This window comes from Cuculus canorus, chromosome Z (assembly GCF_017976375.1).
Source record: "Cuculus canorus isolate bCucCan1 chromosome Z, bCucCan1.pri, whole genome shotgun sequence".
Taxonomy (NCBI): domain Eukaryota; kingdom Metazoa; phylum Chordata; class Aves; order Cuculiformes; family Cuculidae; genus Cuculus; species Cuculus canorus.
This window is the reverse complement of record NC_071441.1, coordinates 3,809,424-3,833,963: the sequence shown is the minus strand read 5'-3', so window position 1 is coordinate 3,833,963 and position 24,540 is coordinate 3,809,424. Positions and strand designations below refer to the sequence as shown.

Genomic DNA, 24,540 nt, shown 5'->3' with positions numbered 1-24,540 from the left:
TCTGAAATGACAGGACAACATACCACCCTACAACTACATACATTCTGAAATCCGTTATATATAATATTTGTCTTAGATACTTAAAGACATTTTCATACTGAAATGCTATAAAGTGCACACAAACTTGTTATTCACTGGAGGAGTTTCCAGCCGCTCTTGAAGGGTTTTGTTCCCATTTCTGTACCCATGTCTCACCTTCCAGAACAAGGTCACATTCTGTCCCCCTGGAACTGGTGTAATTTCTCTCCAGATGTCCAGTCTGCCTGATGGAGCTGCAATAAACAGCAAAACAAAGGTGCTCTAGGTGCAGAAAGGAGAAATTGTTTAATTGCTTCCTCCTATTTGAAGAAATTCCACCCTTAACACCTCTCTTTCCCCATCACTCTGAGGTCTCGCCAAAATATCGTTTAACTTCTTGCTCCTTCCATTTATTTTTTTTTCTGAATGAATGTCTTGTTACTTTCCCTAAAAAAAAACTTCTTCTCTTGCAGTTCCCAGGTGCTTGTTCCCATCTCTGTGCAGTTCCTCCAGCCCTCACAGAACACTGTTACTCAGTCTGCCCATCCTCCCACTCATCTGGCTTTCCCACAGCCTGCATTAGATGAAATGGCAGAGACTGGCACCCTACGTGCCAGTTTTGTAAGAAGCCACTTTCTTTAGGTGTGCTGTGCTTCTATTTTATGCATTTAACAGGCCTCTGGTTTAGCCACACAGGCAGCAGAAGAGTAGCAAAGAGCAAACAGTGGTAGTGAAGGACATCCCTCAAGCTTCCCTTCTCAGCAGGCTGGACATACGTGCTTCCTTTGTTCTGATGGTTCGGGCTTTGCTCCATTCACTCCATCTCCAGAAATGCTTAGCTGCCGCACAGCGTACTCTAGCTGTGTATTCGGTGTAAGGCTGCAGTCCACTTAGGGTGATTTTGGGATAATGGAGAAGTGTATCCGAAATATTATGCTGCAACACAGGAAAATACAACAGTTAGACCTCAGTTCAGCTTCATTAGCAAGAAGGTTTTGTTTGAAAAACCAGTCCATCCTCTAAACCCTACAACAGCCAATTAGCTTGACTTGGAAAAGATAATCATAAAACAACCCGAGGGGGAGACTAGGAGATAAAAAAAGAGGTTTGCAAGCCATCTCTGCGTAACTATTTAAGCAGGAGTCACTCACAACCTGCCAAATGACTACGCTTTACATCACAGAGTAAATTCAGTGGGATCTTATCCTCACACAGTCTGGGTCTCTTAGTTCACACAAGTAGGATGCTGTTCCAGCTCTATGCACAGCACCTACAGCTACCTATTCTTTCAATTTTTTTCCCCCCAATCTTTTCCCCATTCCTTCCTAAGAGTCAGGGTGAGTTCTATTAAGAGTTAAAAATTGCACATGCTTTTAAGACTCTCCTGTGAATGTCTCCTTGCAATGGTCAACTGAAAGAGCCATTTGAACTAACAGCTCTTGAGCAATACTCTTAAGACAAACCACAGGTTGCTCCTGATCTTCATGAGGCCTTTTAATATTCTAGGGACAAGCTGAACTCATAAGAAAAGGGCTACTAGTAACCACCATTCATATGCAATGAGTCAACAAACCTCACTTTTTGTGAAAGAGGTGGAACAAAACCAGAAGTCTACCCAGATAATCTTCAAAGAGATGGAAAAGGAAGGGAAGAGAAACTGTTCTATTGAAACCAGACACTCTACCATCAAGTACAGTCAATAGTACACAGAAAGCTCTTCAGACTAATACAAAAACGCCTTCAATATACCTTTCCTCTATTCGTGTGTAAGATGATGTGATTCAAGAAAACATGAAAATCAAGATTAGCAATCGCTAACAGCAATTATAAGCCCATAAGTACTTACATGTACTTCAGTAAGTATCATAACCCATCCCGCAGAAGACAGAGCCACATATACAAAACAGTCACACTCTATACTTTAGCCAGAAGTACAGTATGAGTATGGGAGAAGTACTGGGAATATGAATTAGTGCCAGCAATGGGAGCAAACATATCCAGAAATACGGCACATCAACTTGCCCATAAGATTTAGAGTGTATTTGAATTGGTGGGGAATTCTTTTTTAATCGCACATCAAAAAGAGATTCATTATGGTTTTGTGTATAAAATTCAGGTTTCATACCAGTTCTACTTTCCCATCAGGGTGGAGCACTTCAGCCTGGCAAAAGAGTTCAATTCCTTTGCTTCGAAGTTTCCAGTATAGTGTGATTTTTGTATCTGTGCTTTCTTCCCACAGCTGGAAAGGTGCAGCAGGATAAACTGTTAATGGAAATTCTGAGTTAGCTTTTGTAAAACATAAAATGTATGCAAAAGTATTTTAAGGCATGTTAGCTGAGTAGTAGGAGCAACTAAGGAATACAGATTTTTCTGTCATTCTAGGAGAAGCAGATATAAAATAGTAAAAATTAATTTCAGAATGCAAATATAAGTAAATGTTACACAGCATTAGAAAAAAAACCATCTTGTGCTGACTTTGAAATATTCTAAAACAAAAGGAGTCCGAGACTTTTATCACAAATCCAGAAAAATTAGGACATTAGGAAGAATATCTTCACTATCAGAGTGGTGAGGCACTGGCACAGGTTTCCCAGGGAAGCTGTGGCTGCCCCATCCCTGGAGGTGTTCAAGGCCAGGTTGGATGGGCCTTGGGCAGCCTGAGCCTGTGGGATGTCCCTGCCCTTGGCAGGGGGGTTGGAACTGGATGGTCTTTAAGCTCCTTTCCAACCCTAACTACTCTATGATTCCATGATCCTATGATTCTTTGAAAAATTCTCTGATCCAGAGCCAGGTGGAAGCTTCTGCTGTAGTATGGTAAGCCATGTTAGCCACATTTCTACATCCCAGAATCCAGCCTCTTCACCAGAAATTTTATTCACAACTCTTACAATAGCTCCTGCTAGTTGTAACCCACTGGTAAACAATGCCAATGCTACTTCTCTGAGATTTCCGAGATCCTTTACTGTTATGTAAACATTGTTCAGAGAGAGCAGCAGATCTCAAATTATCCCACGTTATCAATCAAATTGTAAGGAATAAGACACTGCAATGTAAGTGAGTGATATGTTGACAACTTTGGCCACTTGTCCATTCACAGACCATTAATCACACTTGGAGGACTTCCAGACTCAAAGGTGCTTTTGTTTGATACAGAAGATCCCAGGTACCACATGCAGGATTGAGAATAATAGGCTCAGTTTTCTTTACTTGCTACTATCCTCTAAGTAGGGAGAAGTCTACATTAAATATGTCCAGAATCAGAGAAAACGTAAAGAACTTTACAACATCATTATTTAAAAGGTTAAGTCATCAAAAGTATACATAATTTCCTTAAGTTGTAACAGTCACTAGAACTGGAAAAATAAAATTGCAGTAAAACCTTAATGTTTTCGCACATCGAATGTAACCTGTCTTAGCCTGATTTCCTCTGAAAACATCACTTATAATATTGTATTATCTCACTATAACCTGCCAGCTTACTCTTCCACTTCCTACTTGCTCCATTTCTTCCACCATCAAACAATCAAACAATCAAGTTCTAGAACTCTCATGCCTCTCTGAGACAAATTTAACAGAGACAAACATTCAACATACATTCCTGCAAGTTGTATGACAAAGTGTGTCTAGCAAAGCTGTAATCCGTGTCTCTGAGGAAGGAAGTACTGTCCGAATGCAGCAGTTACGCCAGCAGCCTCCTCATGCATCAGCATGACAGCTTCAGAACCTAGCAAAGCATGCATTGCCTCCTGCTTCTTCAAGCAGCTAAGGCAGCCACAAGACCTTGGGAACACTGAGAGGGGTGTGATAGGACTAGAGGGCACAAGGAGAACTGGAAATACTGCTGAAGACATAGGAATTACCCAGGTGTTTTGAGGCAGCAGTTAAGTTGTAACTTAAGGGACCTGGGGCACATTGTGTTGAAGGACATAGCTAGTAGGGAAGTATGAACCACAGCTATCAGTTACGGCTCATATAATAACTATGTCATTTCATTGGTGATTAACTCTTCTTCCTTCCTCACAGCAGCACAGCGGATATTACTGTCCCACATGAGCATCACGACAGGTTAGCACTATCACATCTTTCTAGGTAATTGCTGTTTATACCCGTATCGTCTCCTTTGGACAAGTGTTAGTAATTTCATTTAACCACTTTCCAAAACGTGCATCTCTGTTTTATTTTGAGACGCTAACATCAGCAATGATGTTCTGGGGAAAAGACTGAATGAAGTCCTACACAGATATTTTTCTTGAACTCCCCATTTTATATCCGTGTACCATGTTGCTTCCTGTATTGTTAACCAGCTTCAGCAAAGCAGCAGATTTTGAAGCACTAAGGGGTCATTTCAACAAGCAACCTTTGGACTGAAGCTGTTTTCTACCATTAACACAACTTTGCAAAGCTGAAACCGAAGAGACACCAGGTAACTATAGCACAGTGGCAGATAACTAATCAGAACTACGAAGATAAAAATCAAGCACTCAAGTATTAAGATCAGAAGGAGAACTAGGTCTGCAACAAAAAAAAAATGAACAAAGACATAGAAAAGTCCTTACTTCTGTGAGTTACATCGAAAGTATCCAAGGCAGTTTTCTTTCCCAGTGGGTTTTCCACAGTCACTGTGACATTCCACATTCTCTGCTTGCCTCTATCCCAAGAACAGGAGCACTGCTTAGAACAATTTACTGTGCACGGAACCAGCTTTTGGGAAAACCTACCAAAGAAGGTGTGGCAGGGGTAGGTGGGAAAAGAGAGAAAGACATTTATCCATGACGTAGAATTGACACAGATGTTGAAATATGTTGAAGACCAACAAAATACAGCATCATAAAAAATAAGGCTGAGGGGGACTATAAGAAGCCATCTACTTCTTTCCCCTGCCCTGATATAGGATTAATATTGCTATTCGTACAATTAGAAAGCTTTCTTTGAAGTCTAAGTTTATGTAATCCTTTTAAGATACAGTTGTATCTTAAAAGGATAGCAATTTAGCTAATTTTACTTTATCCTTTTAAGATGCAGCTAAATTGCTTTTAGTGATTTCCTCATGGAAATTCTAAACTAGGGACTTATTTGCCAAGAATCAAACTATTCATGTCTACCACTATGCTTCTAAATGAAGCAGTAATTTCAAGTGCATCTTCTAACCTTCCACTTTTAAATCACCATCATAATATCTTAATGGAAGTGAATGATGCAGAGACCACGAAGGTATACACCATGATGACCTGCCTTCTGCTGAGTTCTTTTGATGAAAGTTGGTTGTGATCATGAGGCATCTGTCATGTTTCATGAGTTCCTCTTTCTCTGCATGCCCTGCTGTGAAGCCCTTTCCTCTCCAGAGATGCCTCTGCAGCAAGGAGCCAAAACCAGGTCTGATCGACCACAGTTGTTGGGAGATTTTACAAAAAAAAAATAAACAACAACAGCACACCACTACCACTGAAATTACAGAAATTGTAGGATTTTTTTGAGATAGGACTGTCAGTAGTTTAAGGACTCAAGAAGGAAAACACCAAAATGTAAAGTCATAAAATTCTAACGAAAAAGAACAAGGGAGGCTAATCAGGCTAACTGAGGGTTAGCTGGGAAACACCAGCTTGAGTCAGCATTACAGTCAGTTTTAGTGTCAATGCATTGTGAATATACTAATATTCAGCATACTGGCTGATTAAATCCTAGTTACCTGTTGTGTCGCAATTACCCAGTAATTACGTTATACTTCTATGTTATCTATATCCTGATTGCAGGGTGTCTTCATACCTACTGAAAGATATCCAAACAAATGAACCCCAAAAAGATGGTAATAACAAGCTTTACCAAGCAGAACCTTGTTTGACAGAACCACAACTTTGTTATACATAACGTATCTTGGAGTAGTTCTGCACTGCTCAAACTTTGTTAAGTAAGCTGACTAGTGAGCTGGAAAGAGGCAGGCAGTTAACTGCAACAAGGATAAAAAGCATTTATACAGATTTTAAAGGAAAGCATGTGACTGTTACTCAGGCCGGAGTTATTATAACAATTATGAGACTTACTCTTCAAACAAAGTGTATTTTGGTGAACGAGGTCCATAAAGATAAGTGTCTCCTCCTTGGCTCCAAGTACATGTTACTGTTCTCATGTCTTGAGTTTGGCACGAAAAATCATTAGGTTTATCAGGTTGTTCTGGTCAGAGAGAATAACCAAAAAAACAAACAGAATGGCAGTCAAGGCAAACGTCATCAACTTTTGCTATACTAACAGGCACAAAATAATGGTTATGTACAAAGTCTGCTTTATTACAGATGATTATTTCAATTATATCTAATCAATAACCACTCTGCAGAGAAAATCAGGATAACATCATAAATTACTTGCAATCCAAACACTTCTGTATGTTATTATTTTCTGTTATATTCATTAATTTCATCTGTATTGGTTTCTATCTGTAAAAATTGCTACTAGCCTTCAAGATGCGGGCTGCGCTGAGTTTTTACTACATGCACAGAGACAATGAAGTTGAACATATGGGTAGCTATACTTAAAAATGGGTCACCTGTCCTAGGATCAATTAATGACATTAATCTGAACATGTTTAACGCTTCTTACATGAAAACGTACAAATATGAAGTCAGGCATCAAAGAGCATACAGCTGGACATGACAGGATAATGACAACATACAGCAAAGCTTTTTGTTTCTTGCCCCACTCCCCACAGCCATTCTTCACTTAATATAGGAAAACAGAACTGAAATAATGCATTCACTTACTACCCACGAATAAAACTGCATTATCACGGCATTGAGCTTCATTGCAAGACTCCTGACAGAAGACCATGATGTGAGGCATTCCTCGACGTGCCACATTTTTCACAGTGAGAAGTCCAAGTTGACTGTTTGTGTGACTGAAAACATAATCAGCTGAGTCTAGAAAGAATTTCTCAATGAGTCGACCTCTCCTTCCAATGCAACAAAGAGTTATGTCAGACCCCTCCTCTACGATTTTATCACTTGGAAAGATCTGTGGTCCACTGTTATTCGAGGTGTCCAGGCCTGCAAATTAGTACATAATAAACCATTTCAAAATCTGCTTATAGCAGTAGCCTTCAACCAGAACACATAATTGAGCCTTTACACGAGAATCTACTAATATTATAATATCCATTTGTGGACTTTTATTTAGTAGTCTTCCCCATGCAAAGATCAACTTCATATATAATCATACCTACACTTCTCTTAAACCACAAATATATAATATAGTCCAACAAACTACATAACAGAAGAAATCCATCTCATTGCCTTTACTTTGGGGAAACAAAGAGTGTGCATCAAGAACTGCCTTTAAAAATGAACACTACCTCCTGCACCTATGAATGGGTTGATACTTACAGCCAAAATGCCTGCTTTTGAAGACTAAGAGCAGAGGTCTAAAAAGCATTATGTACTCAAGTTTACGCAGAGCTCAGCTAAGAAGAGTCAACGTTGAATCCATCAGATCAGTAAGGGGATACTCAACTTGGAATGAGACTCCTATTGTCTTCAATGTTAGATTCCTTGCTGGATGCAAGAATTCGTGGGATTTAAGTGACACACGGGGTTTTGTAGAGGTTGAAGGTACTCTCAAAAATTTAATCCAAAATCTGATAAGTCTAGAGTGACTATTTTTCATAAATCTCTAATCAGTTCAGGACAAAGAAATAGCGTCTTTAATACCTATCCAATTTCAACTGAAATAATAAAATCTTCAAGATTGTGATTAGTCAGAAAGAGAGTCTTGCATTCTATTTCCCATTATATAACATGAAGAAAAAGGGCAATTTATGACCATGCATAGTCAGTAGAAGCAGGAACAGGTATCCCGGGAAGAGTACAGGGACACTGCCCAGTTGTGTAGGGATGGGGCAGGAACGTCAACACACAGCTGGAGCTGAACTTGGCAAGGGGCACAAAGAACAATAAGCACGGTTTTTATAGGTAAGTCAGCCAGAAAAAGAGATTAAAGTGTACCCCCTTTTAATGAATACAACTAGCAAGCTAGTACCAGTGGACAATGAGAAAGCTGAGGTACTCAATAAATTTTTTTGTCTCAGTTTTCACTGGCAACCTCTCTTCGCAAACCTCTTGAGTGGGTCAGCCACAAGTCAGGGACTGGGGGCAAAGGCCCCCCCACTGTAAGAGAAGATCAGGTTCAACACCAACTGAAGAACCTGAACAAACAGAAGTCTATGGGATCTGATGAGATGTGTCCCAGTGCCCTGAGGAAATTGGCTAAGGTAGTTGCCAAGCCATCCTCCAAATCCCCAGTGACTGGAAAAATGGAAGCACTGCACTCATTTTTAAAAAGGGCACTTTTTTAAAAAGTCTGGAAACTACCAGCCTGTCAACCTCCTCTCTGTGCCTGGGAAGATCATGGAACAGATCCTCCTAGAAGCTACGCTAAAGCACATGGCAGACAGGGAGGTGATTCAAGACAGCCAGCATGGCTTGACCAAGGGCAAGTCCTGCCTGACCAACCTAGAGGCCTTCCATGATGGAGTGACAACACCAGTGGACACAGGAAAAGCAATGGATGTCATCTATCTGGACTTCTGTAACACCTTTGACATGGTCTCCCACAACATCCTTCTCTCCGAATTGGAGAGACACTGTTCGGTGGATAAGGAATTGGTTGCATGGTTGCATCCAGAAAGCAATGGTCAATGGCTCAATGCCCAGATGGACATCCATGACAAGGGGGTCTGTTCTAGGACAAGTGCTGTTTCAATATTTTCAACAGACAGCAAGATCAAGTGCACCCTCAGCAAGTTGGCAGGTGACACCAAGACGAGTGGTGCAGTTGTCACACCAGAAGGACAGGTTGTCATCTAGAGGGATTTGGACAAGCTGGAGAAGTGGGTCTCTGAGAAACTTATGAGGTTCAACAAAGCCAAGGGCAAGATCTTACACCTGGGTCGGGAAAATCTGCAGTTTCAACACTGGATCGGGGACAATGTGGCCGAGAGCAGCCCTGCAGAAAATGATTTGGGGGTATTGGTTGATGGGAAGTTCAACATGAGCCGGCAATGTGCACTTGCAGGCTGGAAGGCCAACGTATCCTGGGCTGCATCAAAAGAAGCGTAGCCAGCAGGGTGAGGGAGATGATTCTGCTCCTCTGCTCCACCGTCATGAGACCCCACCTGGAGTAATGTGTCCCGTTCCGGAATGCCCAAGGTAAGAAGGATATGGAACTATCGGAACAGGTCCAGGGGAGGCTACAAAGATGATCAGAGATCTGGAGCACCTCTGCTGTGAGGACAGGCTGAGAGAGTTGGGGTTGTTCAGTCTGGAGAAGAGAAGGCTCCGGGGAGATCTTAATGCAGCCTTTCAGTACTTAAAGGGAGCTTATAAGAAAAATGGGGACAGACTTCTTAGTAGTGCTTGTAGTGATACAACAAAGGATAATGGTCTTAAGCTAAAAGACAGGAGATTCAGACTAGACACAAAGAAAAAAAAATTATGCTGAGGGTGCTGAAACACAGTAACACCTTGCCCAGAGAGCTGGCAAATGCTCCAAGCCTGGAAACACTGAAGATCAGGTTGGACATGGCTCTGAGCAACCTGTTAAAATTAAAGGTGTCCCTGCTTCCAACTCAAACTATTCTATGATTCCACAATCCACAAACACGTGCCCCAAATCCATGTGTACAGACCTGTGATGTTTCTACTGCCCATGCTGTCTCCCACAACTAAAAGCCCTTGCTGGTCCAAACAAGAATAGTGCTCCTTTACAAAATTACCATTGTACTTTTTCTATATATAACTATATAATTTATGTATAACTATATAATTATATTTTTATATTTATAGTTTTATATATTTATAATTTTTCTATTTATATATAGCTATATAACTATGTGCTTTTATATATAACTGTATATTTTGTTTATACCAATTTTTCTAGAAACAAAACAGTTCTAGTAAGATACTGTAACCTGAAAAGAAAAGGGGGGTTGTGATATCATTAATTACATTATTGGTTCACTCCCTGTTTACTCTCATATAATTCACAGAAGTTAATTTCAAGTGCTATAAGGAGCTGACTTGCTCCCCTATCTCTGCTTCTTTAATCTTAACCAAAGCTATGTTCCCCGGTCAAAAGCAACACATGCATCAAATGATATAGCCAGAGCCAGGCACTTCCTCTCCCCAAGTTTGAGACAGGGCTGTGTCTGACCTGGTGATAGTTTACACTATCCCGATCCAAGATCCTATGACACTCTGTGTACTGCATTGTTTTAACGTGTGAGCAAGAAAAGAAAGAAAAAGAAGGAAGGAAGAAAGTCTACAAATCGAAATAATGGCTGAAGCATTGCCATTACTGCCGACACGAAAAAAAAAGTAAAACAGAGCTGGTTAGTGGCTAGTGCTTAGAGATGAAAGAGTTCAAAATGGATTCTTGACTTGATGCCATCTCTCCTGAATTGGACTTCACTGTTAAAGTCATCAGTGAATTAAAATCTAGCTTTTTCCTGGAAAAAAATAAAACCAATATTGCGGTCTTGTTTAACTTACCTAGGACAGTCTTCCATGAACTCCACTGGCTCCAGATTTTTGATGCTTCTACTTTGCTCCTGATTCTCACCAAGTGTGACATACACTCCAGAGGTAAGTCTGAATTCCATATCCAATGAAGAGGCTTTCCTGATTTATCAAGTGTGACATTGTGAAACTCCTACAAACAAAGGCCAGTAAGGCAAAGTATTGAAAACAGAGCAATGTGTAGACAGTTTGGACGTAGACTCAAAAGCAGTGAGAGAGAGAAAGCTTAAAGGAGGAAAATGCTTTTGAAAAAATGGATCTCTGAAATCCTACTCACTACATGTGAACTCATGCTAAGGAACTAGGAAGTTAAGCAACTGCTTACAAATCTGTACAAGCAGAGGTGGAGTGATTGATAAGCTGGCAAGACTACTTGATTCTGACACCGCCACTGTGAGTCAGTCCCTGCTTCTCATGAAATGGATTCACTCTCATAGATTTTAAGTGCATTTTTGGTGCCTGCTCTTTCATGAGTAATAGCATCATAGACGGAGATGCCTTTAAGTGCACCTTGTCTAATGCTCTCGGTTACATATGCCCGGCTCTGATTAACAGCTGGGATATGCACTGGCCAGTACAGATTCATGCAGATGATATCTCATTGTAGTGCAAAGGCACAGCACCTGAGGACAGTACTACCATCAGTGAGAGGCAGATCAGAAAATACCTGCTGATTCTCCAAAAAATGCTTGACTGTTGTAATATGCGTACACAAGAAACATGAAAAAATCATTCAAAATTATTAGAGATCCATGAAGAGAACAGAAGGACAGCCTAAAATATAAACTGTAGTTCAAAAATGACGAGGGATAAACACTCTGTAATTTGGCCAACATTTTTATATTTAATTATGTAAATGCAGATAAACAGTGAAAAATATCAAATGTTCTGCTGCTCTCTAAGAGAAGATTTCCTTCAAATTTCTCTCAGCATTTATCTACTAAGGCCCACCTGGACACTAAAAGAGCCGCACCAATACATGGCACAGCAGTTCAAACTAACCAGAGCACCATGTAGACATACTGACAGACAGATGGAAAAGTACCCCAAGAGTGAATCTCCCCTGGTATGAGAGCACATAAGAAGCAGGAAAAAAGGCTCAAGAAATTCCATTAATCATCTGTAAGTATAAATACATTTTAGAACAAAAAGTATATTTCAGTACCTCTTGAAACCACTTCACCATATTCTCAGCAAAAAGCTGTGCGTCTCATAAGAGCTGTACCAGAGCCCTCGCTCACACGGACAACTAAAAAACTGCTCTCCATTACCACCTGCCCATATACAATACCACCACTTTAAGAAAAATACAAAGCTTACAGTTTAATTTGTCAGTTACAGAATTGAGAGATGTAGTCATTGTTTTGGAAGTTACATAGACTGTCTGTGCTTTGGCACAAGCACACTCACAGAGTTTCTTTATTTGTATACACTCTTCAGAAAAACACAAAATAAATACACTCCTGTGTGGTATTGACATAAATATATGCATTCTTTATTTCCCTTGTCTTGTTTGTTGTGAGTAACAGAACAGATTATGTCCTTAAATTCGAAAAAACTTGGCTCTCCCAGAAAGTTAATAAGAGTTTGAAGAGGATTCTCAAAAAAACCACCGAATTATTTGTAGATATATGGCCCCAGTTTCTGACTTCAGGTTGGACCTACTGATGGGGTGTTAAAAATCCTACTTCAAGTACCTAAGTGTTCAAAATACTCTGAACTGCATAGAGCTCATCTGCAGTGAAAATGCGGTCCTTCAAATTCAGAAACGAAATACCATCAGTTTGGCTGATCAGAGTAAGCTGCGATTCCTAACAGTGCCCATCTTATATTACTGACTTCTTCCACCTCTTGAGAAAATTTGTCTTGTTTAGGTAAGGAAAACCAGCAGGATAAGGACTTTGCAAAAGAGACATCACCACTTCTTCCTTAATTGGAAGAGCTGAGTATAAGATAACTGCTAACAGTGCCAAGCCCAGGGCTTAAAAGGCTTCACTCAAACTGAGACTATCATTTGGTTCATAAGGTGGGAGGAGTTGCAGCAACATGCCCCATGCTCCATTAGTCCTCAGCAAAGGATAGTAATCATGCTACAAAAAAGACTGCTTTTAGGAGCAATGGGATTTTTCTGGGATGCTGCCATGGGGAAACAGAGGCCTTTAAAATCAGTTCTCCAAGGTATGGCCAACACAATCCCTCAATAAGGGTATGCAAGGCATATCTACATTCTGCCCAGGTGGAAATGACTTCTTCATCTGGGACAATAACCAGTATTTTTTTTTTTTGCACAAAACTAGGCATAACTTTAGACCAAGTCTGGCATCTAGTGATATATGGAGGTATACAGCTTTGTAAATACTGTGTTGTAAATCATAAACCTATGCAGCAAAGCTATCTGCATATGCATCTGAAAATCTGATTTTACTTTAGGTTCCTTTGTATTGTAAATAACTAATATACCATTTTTTTAAAATACACTTACTGTCCACACAGTAGTATTTACATCTGCTCGACGGACTTGTATTTCAAAAGACATTGACAGCTCAGTATCATGAGCTGGCTTGCCAACATCCCATTCCACCAGCAGCTGCTGAAGAGCCAGATCCTTGGAAATATTAAGGTAAGTTACTGGAAACACGAGGGATTCTAGGAGCACAAAAAGGATGCAAAAATATTAATATTTATTTATGCTTTAGTCCTTCAAACACAGACAAGTTGCAAAGCAGATCTGAAAGAGCAGTGGTTAGAGGCAAGATAGGTTCCACATCAGACAGTTCCGAAGGAAAAAAGAAACGTGACAGGGACTCGTGCTGTTGATACCAAAAGCAAAGATAATCTTTCATCTTAAGGCATCAGCAGGCTAGAATAGGTCCCTGAATCTACTCCATAGCCCCCTAGCAAGACACTGGGTATGATATTTAATTTCTTTATGCCTTCAATTTACTAACTATTTTATGGGACTACTGATCCATACCTTTACAGTTTTATGAAGAGCAACATGATGTATTAACAGGGACTGAATCCAAGATTCCCCCAACCCACAGCAAGCCTCCTTACCACTAGGGCATAAAATCCAGGATCAATTTTGTTTTATGACCTAATAAAGATTAAATTATTAATTAATAGATCAATGCAAATTAAGTATGTATTTGAACAGGTTAGGTTGTCTCCCTCCACCAGTGCACTTAGATGATAGTCTAGTATAAGCCATATTCCTGCTTGCTCTACATAAAGCTTAAGTACTTGAGTCAGGGCTGTGGATTCTCCTACGAGAATTAGACACCTAGGTATAGTGGCATCTGCAAACTCTTATGAGTTTGGAGTTAATTCCCAGAATAAACTGAAATTTAAAAGGAAAACTGAGGTCCCTTTCGGTGTTAGGAAAGGAAAGGACCCTAAGAAGACGAGCCTGCTGAAAACTACAGATCAACCTATGAGTGTTTCTTCCTTTTAGATGTCTGCTCTGTCACCTCTCCCAAAAAAACCCAACTCTTGGAAGAGATGAAATATGGTGCTCACAGACCTGTATGTTTTCTCTTTCCTGAAAAATAAGCAAACAAAACTCAACATCTCCCCCTCTAAAGTTGATCTGATGGTTAATGAAGCCAGGCTACTGAAATGACCAAGGAATTAGGCTTTTTTTCTTTTGCTACAGTTGCTTTCCAAGATGCTTCTGCTTGTAGCAAATGACAGTGTCAGAATGCTGATACTGACCAGGATGTAGAAAAGAAATCATATTATTTTTGAGAAGGTAAGCCAAGACATATTTCATCTCCCCACATTCCACAGACTTTACTGAGCAAAACAAGATAAAGGCTGTTAAGACTGCACTTATGCTAAGGAATTGACTGTAATGTTCCTCTCCAGTATGTATGACTGGGAGAGATAGATGGGCCCAGCAAAAAATAAACAAATTTAAAGCAAGGGATCCATCTAGTCTCTCAAGAGAATTCACAGGCACAACGTAAGACTACTAGGGAAAGGAGACAAATACGCCTGAAAGAAAAGCCAGCCAGCTGGCAGAAACCTCTACCTTTTTTCATTGCTGTTAAAAGAAACCCCTGCGTGTCCTCTGAATTTCCCTGTCCTCTTTTCTGCTCCTTCTGTAGCAAACTCTAATTGCAAGTGTCACTACTATGCCTACTGCACTGATTATGAGCTCGCCTCTCTTCTCTACATTTCTTTTTGTCCAAACTAACATTCCATCCCTTTTCTCACCACGGAGAGTATTTTCACCTTACCACCCTTTATTAACTTGACAAAAATCGCAACAAAGGTCTCATTAGTTTCTGTTTTTCTTCATCAATATGAGTGTCCCTCCATTATCTTCTTTCAGTTAGATGACACGTCACTTCACGTCACCCCTCACCACAAGAAGGATGTTGAAGTTCCGGAGTGTGTCCAGAGAAGAGCAACAAAGCTGGTGAGGGGCTGGAGAACAAGTCTGACGAGGAGCGGCTGAGAGAGCTGGGGGTGTTTAGCCTGGAGAAGAGGAGGCTGAGGGGAGACCTTATTGCTCTCTACAACTGCCTGAAAGGAGGTTGTGGAGAGGAGGGAGCTGGGCTCTGCTCCCAAGTGACTGAGGACAGGACAAGGGGGAATGGCCTCAAGCTGTGCCAGGGGAGGTTCAGGCTGGATATCAGAAAAAAATTCTTCACGGAAAGAGTCATTGGGCACTGGCAGAGGCTGCCCAGGGAGGTGGTCGAGTCACCTTCCCTGGAGGAGTTTAAGGAATGGGTTGATGAAGCGCTTAGGGACATGGTTTAAGGGAGTGTTAGGAATGGTTGGACTCGATGATCCAGTGGGTCCTTTCCAACCTGGTGATTCTATGATTCTATGATTCAGGTCTCACACAACTTTGTTTTCTTCACAGCTTGGCACAAGACAGTCTAGATCACCAATTTGGCCTTATACAGTTCCATGAAACAGAAGAAACAACACAGCTAAGGATATATGTAAGATCAAAGATCTCCCAGTTACAATGTGTAACTTCATAATTTACACAGGTAGAAACACTTGTAGCATTCACAATTATAATCTTACTGTCCCAGCAAAGTTTAATAACCAAAGAATCTTAAGACTGGTTTTAACTTCAAAGCTAACTCAAAACTCTACGAATAGCTTTACAGCTAACAACAGGGACTAACTTTATTCCTGAACAGCTGCAGGTGTTAACAAGGGACCGAGATTCTACAATGCAGTTACTGTTTTGATTTGCCTGTAGGACTGCATTTTGCCACTATAGAGGCACTGGTAACAGACTCTCAAAACTGAGGCACTGGCACCCTGAGTGAATGAATTATGAACACATTAATTTCAAGATTGAAAAGAGGAAAAAAAAAAAACCTGAAATAGATATTTCACTCCCTTCAGTGTGATAAGTAGTACATTTATACAAAACCCCACACCCGTCCCTCCTTCAACAACTGAATTAAGCCACTGTAACTTCTGTCATGCAGACTACAGTCCGGTAAGTTCCTCCTTCTTAATGGTGGTCACAGAAAATCAAATTGATCATTCCTTTTTTTTTTTTTTTGATGGAGTCATACTCAATGCTATTGCCAGAAGCTAGTGTGGAAGCAGAACTCATCTTAAAATACAGTGCCTCTGGAAAGTTATCATTATATTCAACTTTGTTCCCTTCAAATATGCATTTTGTTCTTTTCTTTGTATTGCACATATATATGAAGTGTAAGAAATTAAAATCTGGTCCTGGAATCTTGTGGCTCAGAAAAGAGCCAACAGAAGTGCTACAGTTTTCATAGATTAGACAGAAAAGAGAAAGTGAAGGGAAGGGGAGAAAAGCATAGAAATTATCAAAGAGGAAATTAATCCTTTGAAGATTACAGAGTACAGTTCAAAAACATATGAGACAGAGGGGGAGCAGATAAGTAAATACACTCTAGCTTCACATCATAGCAAGTTATTGATTCAACAGGTAATTTTGTATGGCGGGGTTGCAAGGGGTAGTTATACAGGTTACTTCATCACCTTACAAAGAGAATAATTTGATTAATTGCGTAACATGTTGCTTTATCACAGGAGACTTACAAATAAATAAGCAAGTCCAAAGCTTCAGTTGTTGTTGATTGCTTCCAAAGGAAAAAAGCCAAATGTTCAGACATTTACCTTGCTGTGAGTATGTTGTGTAGCAAGTCCTCAAGGGGAGCAGTACTGCCAGAACCATAAAGTGATTCATCATTCAACCACCTTTTCCTGCACAAGACTTAGGAGGAAAGAAGACATTCCTATTTACTTGTTGCTTTTAGGAGAAATGCATGCCAGCATAGTCCAAATAATATTACTATATTTAGGAATGAATAAATAAAAACCCAACCACACGGACTTCAGGCAGCTTAAGAGAGATTGCGGAAAAATGCACAAAGAAAGACAAGGAATTAAAAAAACTTATGGCTTTAAGACCTGGTTACAGCATGGGCAAAACCACACACAAAAAGTGCAATTTAATCTAAATAAATAAAGCATAACATCTTTAAGGCTTTCCCTCCACTTATTCCTACGTAATATTAAAACGAAAGTTTTTCCTGATGTATTTTTGGCTTTCCTCCTGCACAAGTAACAAGATATCCATCCTAACAAGAAAAATAGTATTGAAGATGCAAAAAAACCTTTAGTCCTAAACATGAAATTACTGCTATGCTTCAGCAAGCATAGCCTCGCCCTTTGCTAGCACCCACAACATTATATGGAGGACTTTAGTTAGACTGCAGTTGAAATACACTTATCAAAGTCTTAGCAAGTTCCATTTCTAGAAGGACTGTCGCCTCAAGCACCATGTAGATGCCTCATATTCCTTTTACAGCTCTTACATTCACACTGTGACCGGATGAAACTGTCTGACTTGCACAGCTCAGTCCTGTGGGACTGACGGTATGTCAGATCTCTTAAGACAAGAACCACCTAAAATTTCCTCCGTGCAGAAGACAGAAGTGAACATTCAGCAGTAGTACTGTTAAAAAACAGGCACAAAGGGTACAGGAGTCCAAACAACAGGAACAGGACTATAGATACAGCTATCTTTTATTACCACATTTTAAACTGCTGGGGCTGTGTAGAATACTGATAAAGAGAGTCTTCCGCCACTGCTTCGACCCACAAACAACAGAAGTTGAATCCGCTCAGTACGACAGATAACCAGCATGAACTTCCACCCCCACTAAAGCCAAGGGCAGAGCATTTACCAATTTTAGAATATCCAAGGATTCACTCCAGAATTTATTCCTAGCAGATAACCTCTAATTTAATACCTCAGAACCACTGACACTTATGTTTAATCTCCCTGCCTTAGATTCACTGGGTTTGAGAAGCTCTGAATTTCTACACTGGATATAAAGAAAATATTTCAACCTTTTTTTTTTTTTGCACATTCCTAAAGGTCACATGGAAAATGTACAAGAGTCCTGCATGCAGCACTGCAACCCAGGGCTCAACGCTCACAACAAGCACCCGTGCCGCAATGTGCCCCAACTTTTTCCTTGTGAGCACTAATGCTTCACATGGAGGCCCTCATAGTACAAACTGAGTTTTGCCTTGTTTAACGCATAACCTTCTGCAGCCTTTCTTGCTATTATTAGCAATACCCTCAAAAGTACTCGGGCAACACTAAAATCAACATGAATAAAGAATCTAAGTATTTTTGAGAAGCTAGGACTAACTGACATGCACTCAATATGCTGTTCCAAGAACTGATCTGAGGAAATCTGCTTCTTCATAGATTTTCTAAGTTTAGACTTTTTTTTATCACCTGACGAAATTTAGTGTCTAAAAGGGAGAATGATTTGATATGTTCCATCTGAAATCAACATGATAGAATAGCTCTTTGTTATAGAGGAGCAAGTGGCACGTAAATGACACAAAAAGAAGTCTTTCGAAGGTAGATTATGCCAAAACTTCTTGTAACTCTTCAGCAGACTGTTATTCTTTTGCATTACATGAATTTAATACGGAGACAGAGCCAAATCTCACAGGTTCTTTTTCAGACAAAGGCGAAAATAAAACTGTTTTTAAAGTGAATGGAGTTGACTCTCTGCTCAAAGAGCAATTGAATAGAAGGCTTGTCAGTTAGGCTCAGTGGCATAACTCCTGACTTAATTGTATGAGCATGAAGAAAACCTGCCCCCACAGGTCTCCTGACTTTGAAAACAGCTTTGTGTCCAACCCCAAAGATACTTGGCCTATTTGTCATGTATCCCTTAAATCCAATGTTAAATACAGTGGTAAAGTAGTGTGGAAGTCAAGACATATTAGACTATTTGTTTAAATTACTCCCTATTTGGAAAACAAATCCAAACTCTGTTCTGCTTTTAAGGTGCGCTCTCAACTAATGTATCAAAATAACTGCCTAACCGAAGTATCTCTCTCCTGTTATTTACACTGCCAGTTCACTAATGGCACAGCCTAGATCACTTTTATTGATGCGTAATACAAATGCTGTACACTACTAATACAATAAATGACCATCAGAATATAAACATATTTTGGACTGCTACAATGCCTTTCACTATTCAGTATGCTACCAATCCAGTTTAATATTGTATAATAAATTGTAATAACACGTGCAAATGTAGCTATCAGACCAGTTTTCATGGGATAAGTTCAGGAATTCTCTAACAAAAGAAAATATGAAGTACAGTTAAATACACTTTGTGAGAAAAAACCAAAGCTCTTAACATATGTGTAATATTTTTGACTTAAATCTTTATGCAGAAACTTCTGCCTATGACTAACAAATTAAACACATGCAGTAATTATCACCAACTAACATCAAACATTTGTTCTGTATAACCCATAATTAAGTACTTTTATAAAATCACCATTTAAAAATGCCGTGGTTATAAAGATTAAAAGAAAATCAACACAGTTGTACAAAACACATTTTCAATTTAATTTAAAAAAAACCAACAACATTATGATAACAGATTACCTACATCCTTGCCAAAAATGAAAATAATCGATCAACAAAGTGAATGAAGAGAGGAAGCCAGGGAAGGTCTATAGGTATCTAAACAATTTATCACCCTGAAAGAGGCAAAGTACTACCTTGGAGAACTTGAGAGCAACTATCAGCTGCCACAAGAAAAGTAACAATCACAACCATTCTTCTGGCAAATAGCTTGGCTCAGGTTTGCCAGTCTGAAAAGATATGAAGTGATGTTCTTCAAGAAGTACCACAACACTATGTCACACTTCTTCATTTGAGAATGAATCACTGCCGGCTTTTTTTTGGTCAAGTCTCAGAGAAGTCATTATTTGTCACCATATTCCAAACTGGAGGGCCTGCATATTTAGTTTCTATGAATTGTGGGTAAGAACAAGAAGCTCTCATGCCAGTGATTTTGAATATGAACTACAGAGACATATTTGAATATTTTTTTCCTTTCTAGTTACATTTTGTCATTAACGTCATTCTGTATTAGCACTTCTCTGGTCTGTCAAAGAATCACAGAGCAGCTTGTCCAATTCCAAGAAGAACTCCAGGGATGAAGATTCCACAACTTCTCCGGGCAACTGACTTCAGCACTTAACCACCTTCACTATGAAGGTTTTTCCTCCTTATGGTCATATATTAATTTTTCTCCTGTTTTTCTCTTTATCTTTTCCTTGCTACAATTTGTGGCCATTCCTCTTGCCCTTTTGCTGCTCACCTCTGCAAAACGCTTAGCTCTGTCTTCTCAGTAACTTCCCATCAGTCATGTGAGGACAGAACTTAGAGCTGGCCTTGCCTTTCTCTTCTTAAGGCCAAGCAAACTCAGCTCCTTCACTGACTCCTGCGTGTGCTCCACCCTCCAAAGCCTCCCGGTGTCTCTCTGCTGGACTCAGTCCATCCTGTCAGTCTTCTTTACACTGTGAGCCCCATATTGGACACAGTTATTTATATTGGCATCGTAAGTGCCAAATAGAAGGAAATAATCACTCCCCTAAACTCTAATTCCTTGTCATAATTAACAGTAGTTACTATAATAATTTCTGTGACTAATATGATTATTGGGATGCACTGTACAATTATCTATAAAATAGGGGATAACACTAACTAATAAATCAAGGATGACTGGGTACAAAATGATCTGTCAGGGCTATAGAAGTCAGGAGAGTAAGAAATTTTTTATTTTACTCTACATTCTTTCCCCTTTTACAAATACAACCTCTGTGGGGGAAATAAAGCAGACAGATGTCTTGTCATTCTGTACCTTGAACCGCTGAATAGGGGTTTTTTTTAATTCATGAATACATAGTCTAATTGCAGTTCTTCCTGTTGGAAATAAAGCAACTGGGTTGTGATAGATTCAGGACTCCCTAGCCTAACTTGAAATTAATCAGTAGAGTAGAACCATTTTTGAGACTTGGAGGCAATTGCATTAATATTTAGCATCAGGAATTGTCCAGAGACCTGACAACTGCAGTGTAATCATTCAAGAAGTAGAAACAGCACAGAAACAAATTACCTTGGGAAGAGACGAAATCTCCTTCAGTAGGGAGTTTATGAGTAGTCTAAATAAATATCTTCAGATGAACTGTTTCTCCTTTAAAGCAAGAGGCTAGCTTAGATGACCCCAAAGTTCCATCTGGGCCAATGCTTTGGTGATGTCATGGATGAGAGAAAAAAAACTCTCATTATTCATCTGATAAATATGTCCAAGAAAAATTTCACCAAACCTCTCTTTAAATGCATTAAAGCACTAATATTCAACTGAAACCTCTTTAAAGATCAGGCTCGTAGTATTCAGGAGTCATCGGCTGGGAGCTGGAGCTTTATGGTGCACATACCTAGAACACCCGTCGATGTAAGAAAAGCAAGCCTCCGTTATGAACATCTAGTACTAGTTGATTATAGAGTTAATCTGTTTTGTACCAATCTTTCTAAAACTACATATTTCAAATCATACTTCAGATAGCTCCCCTTTCTTTGTGTCTTTTACTTTGCTTATTTAAGACAGCTGCCATTTGCAACCCATATCTCACATCCTCAAATGAACCTGAGCCTGTACGCAGTCTGGGAAAACAAAAGTTAGCAGCTGCTAGGATCCCAAAAACTTTATGTATTTAAAGGAAAGTACCTCCAGTCACACACACTATGGATTGGACAGATTTTCCTAAACCAGACATAGAAGAGGAAGCCAGGTTGGATGGGTCTTTGGGCAGCCTGATATAGTGGGAGGTGTCCCTGCCCATTGCAAGGGGGTTGAAACTAAATGATCTTTAATGTCCCCTCCAACCCAAACTATTCTATGATTCCATGACTGCACTACTTTGGACTTGTATCCCTCTTTTCATTCTGTGTTCTCGTTTCATCTACTTCATAGACCGACAGACTGAGGATAGGAATCACAATTCAAACTCACAGCATGCAGTAAAGGGTGGGTAACATGACTAATGTGTTTAGTGCCAAAACTTAAGAAACGCCTTCCATAGCCACCAAAGAGAAAGAGGCACCTCTAAGAAAGTAAGCCAGACCATAAGAGACTAACTCATGCTCTGGAGGTGGTTGGTTGTTTTTTTTTCCTCTTAAGTGATAACTAGGTAAGTGCCAAAATGAGCTAGAATGCCCCAAGACAATGACTGTACTGGTATAAAGACTCCACCCGGAAATGTGTCTACGCTTTCCTGATTCCTGCAATTCCCAATATGACACACTTGGAAAATCAACAGTTCAGAGCTGACATCCAACTGAGGCAGCTTCACTTGAACACAGAGCACTGTTAAACCACTCAAAACCTACAGAGTGTTGGTAAAGTAGCATCTGCCAAAACATCCTACTGCTAAATAGACATCTCTTCAAAATAAACATCACATCACTTACATAAAATACAATTTGCAACTACTCTGAAAAAAAGAATAGCTGAGATACCAAATTCTAAAGCACATGAACCCTTCCTTTAGTCCTTGTAATTAGACTTTCCTCTCCCAAGCAAGTTTAAAGATGGTTTACACTTAGGAGAAAACACTGAGAGCTCCCAATATGCCTTTGCGACCTAACGTGTCAGCAACAAGTTTAAAAAGCTACACATGGAAGAAAGGAATTTCTATAATTAAGGTCTGATAGGCATATAACCATTTGATCACTCAGGGAAAGCTTCACCTTGTGGTTTTGGTTCAGGATTTTTTTCCGATAAAAACTTTTTCCTACATGTCACTGCTTTTCTACAAAGCTTCGACAAAACACAAAACCATCACTTATTTCATGGTCACGTGAAGGCTGGAGTTCAAACAAAAAAGCAATTAAATAGTGAAAAAATGGGATCTAAATTTATAAAGCGCTCAACAAACTTCGAAAGGCTACTCCTGCCCCATTAGAAAGCAAACGGTAACGATTGCAGGGAAGGAATCACATAACACGGTTGCATGATTCATAGCTACAGGAAGACTAATTTTACCATGTTTTCAGGCACAATCCACTCATTATACTGTAAGGATCTAGCGGAGTAGGGGATGTCCAGGCACGCAATATTTAGATAAAAGCAGAGATAAAAACATTATACCAAATAAAGAGTCAGACTCTAAAGAATGCAGGAACCACACTGGAGTTTATGCTGGGTTTGCATTTGGTTTGATGGTTTGGAGGGTAAACAGCAGATTTCAGCTGCATAAAAAAAAAAAAGAAAAGAAAAGAAAAGAGGAGCAATATTTTTTTTCCTCTGCAAGATGCATTTGAAGGTCCAGGCTTGCACGAACGCCTTCTAGTAGCAAAGAGACGTTAAAACCACACCTAACCACCCGTCAGGAGCAGCACCCTCATCCCACGGTGCGCCTTACCTCGTTAATCTTCACTCACACCAAACCAGCAGCTTTTCTGCTGTCACATCTCGGAGCCGGAGGAGAGTGGGGGTCCCGGAGGGCGTTAAGCTCAGCGTTGGGAGGAGCAGAGCGGGACGGCGCTCCCCTCCACGCCAAGGAACGCCTGGAAAAAGGGATTAAAGGGCTGACGAAGGGCGACGGGGGCTCAACGGGCTGAACTTCCAAGTGAAAGCTCCGCAAACAAAGGCGCCGCGCTGGAGGAGGTGGGTTTTTTTTTTTCTCAGCGAAGCGGGCTGCGCACCTCTTCCAGAGGGTCCCAAGGCGGGAAGGGAGGGGAAGGGGGGGTGGTGGAATTATGGAGAGAACGAGGGTCAGACCGACACAACTCAGCCGGCGCGGTTCCCTCGGGGCGGCGGGAGGCCGCCGGTGCCGGGAAGGGAAGCGAGGCAGGGCGGCGCCGCGGGAATTTCCCACGCCCCCCCCCCCGCCCCGTCCCGTCCCGTCCCGTCCCGGCTCCGGGAAGCGCCGCGGGAGCCGCTGGCGGCGCTCCCGGCAGCGGGAGAGGTCGCGGTCAGCGGGGACCGCCGGGAGGGCAGCGCGGGAGCTTTCCCGACGCTCCCGGTACCGAAAGCGTCGGCAAATAAACTCACTCAGACTCGTTTTGGAGTTTTAGAAAGCCAAAACCCCTTATCAGGCCTGGAGAGGGCGCGGAGTGATCTTATCAGTTATGTGTGCCCGGGGGGGGCCAAGAAGGCCAATGGCGTCTTTGCTTGTGTGAGAAACGTCGTGGCCCGCAGGGCCAGGGGGGGGATTCTGCCCCTCGGCACCGGTGAGGCCGCACCTCGAATCCTGTGTTCAGTTCTGGGCCCCTCACCACAAGAAGGATGTTGAGGCTCTGGAGTGTGTCCAGAGAAGAGCAACGAAGCTGGTGAGGGGCTGGAGAACAAGTCTGACGAGGAGCGGCTGAGAGAGCTGGGGTTGTTTAGCCTGGAGAAGAGGAGGCTGAGGGGAGACCTTATTGCTCTCTACAACTGCCTGAAAGGAGGTTGTGGAGAGGAGGGAGCTGGGCTCTTCTCCCAAGGGACAGGGGACAGGACAAGAGGGAATGGCCTCAAGCTCCACCAGGGTAGGGTCGGGCTGGACATCAGGAAAAAATTTTTCACAGAAAGGGTGATTGGGCCCTGGCAGAGGCTGCCCAGGGACGGGGGGA

The 24,540-nt window shown here is 40.9% G+C and overlaps 1 protein-coding gene across 3 annotated transcripts in view; it reads right to left on the bottom strand.

Moving 5' to 3' along the window:
- The window catches only part of OSMR (oncostatin M receptor), a 38,111-nt gene extending 14,527 nt beyond the window's left edge, over positions 1 to 23,584 (bottom strand). Inside the window, exons 1-12 of one of the 3 annotated variants that reach the window (XM_054055333.1) lie at positions 23,349 to 23,583; positions 23,075 to 23,175; positions 21,041 to 21,171; positions 16,707 to 16,803; positions 13,060 to 13,223; positions 10,551 to 10,710; positions 6,771 to 7,052; positions 6,057 to 6,186; positions 4,575 to 4,732; positions 2,144 to 2,280; positions 795 to 954; positions 196 to 272 (exon numbers count right to left, since the gene is read on the bottom strand). In XM_054055333.1, the coding sequence (XP_053911308.1) occupies positions 196 to 272; positions 795 to 954; positions 2,144 to 2,280; positions 4,575 to 4,732; positions 6,057 to 6,186; positions 6,771 to 7,052; positions 10,551 to 10,710; positions 13,060 to 13,223; positions 16,707 to 16,779 (1,341 nt within the window). In that variant the 5' untranslated portion in view covers positions 16,780 to 16,803; positions 21,041 to 21,171; positions 23,075 to 23,175; positions 23,349 to 23,583. Of the gene's footprint in view, positions 1 to 195; positions 273 to 794; positions 955 to 2,143; positions 2,281 to 4,574; positions 4,733 to 6,056; positions 6,187 to 6,770; positions 7,053 to 10,550; positions 10,711 to 13,059; positions 13,224 to 16,706; positions 16,804 to 21,040; positions 21,172 to 23,074; positions 23,176 to 23,348 lie in introns of all 3 variants that reach the window. The other 2 variants (XM_054055332.1, XM_054055334.1) reach the window with 2 other exon arrangements.
- Between the last annotated feature and the right edge of the window lie 956 nt (positions 23,585 to 24,540).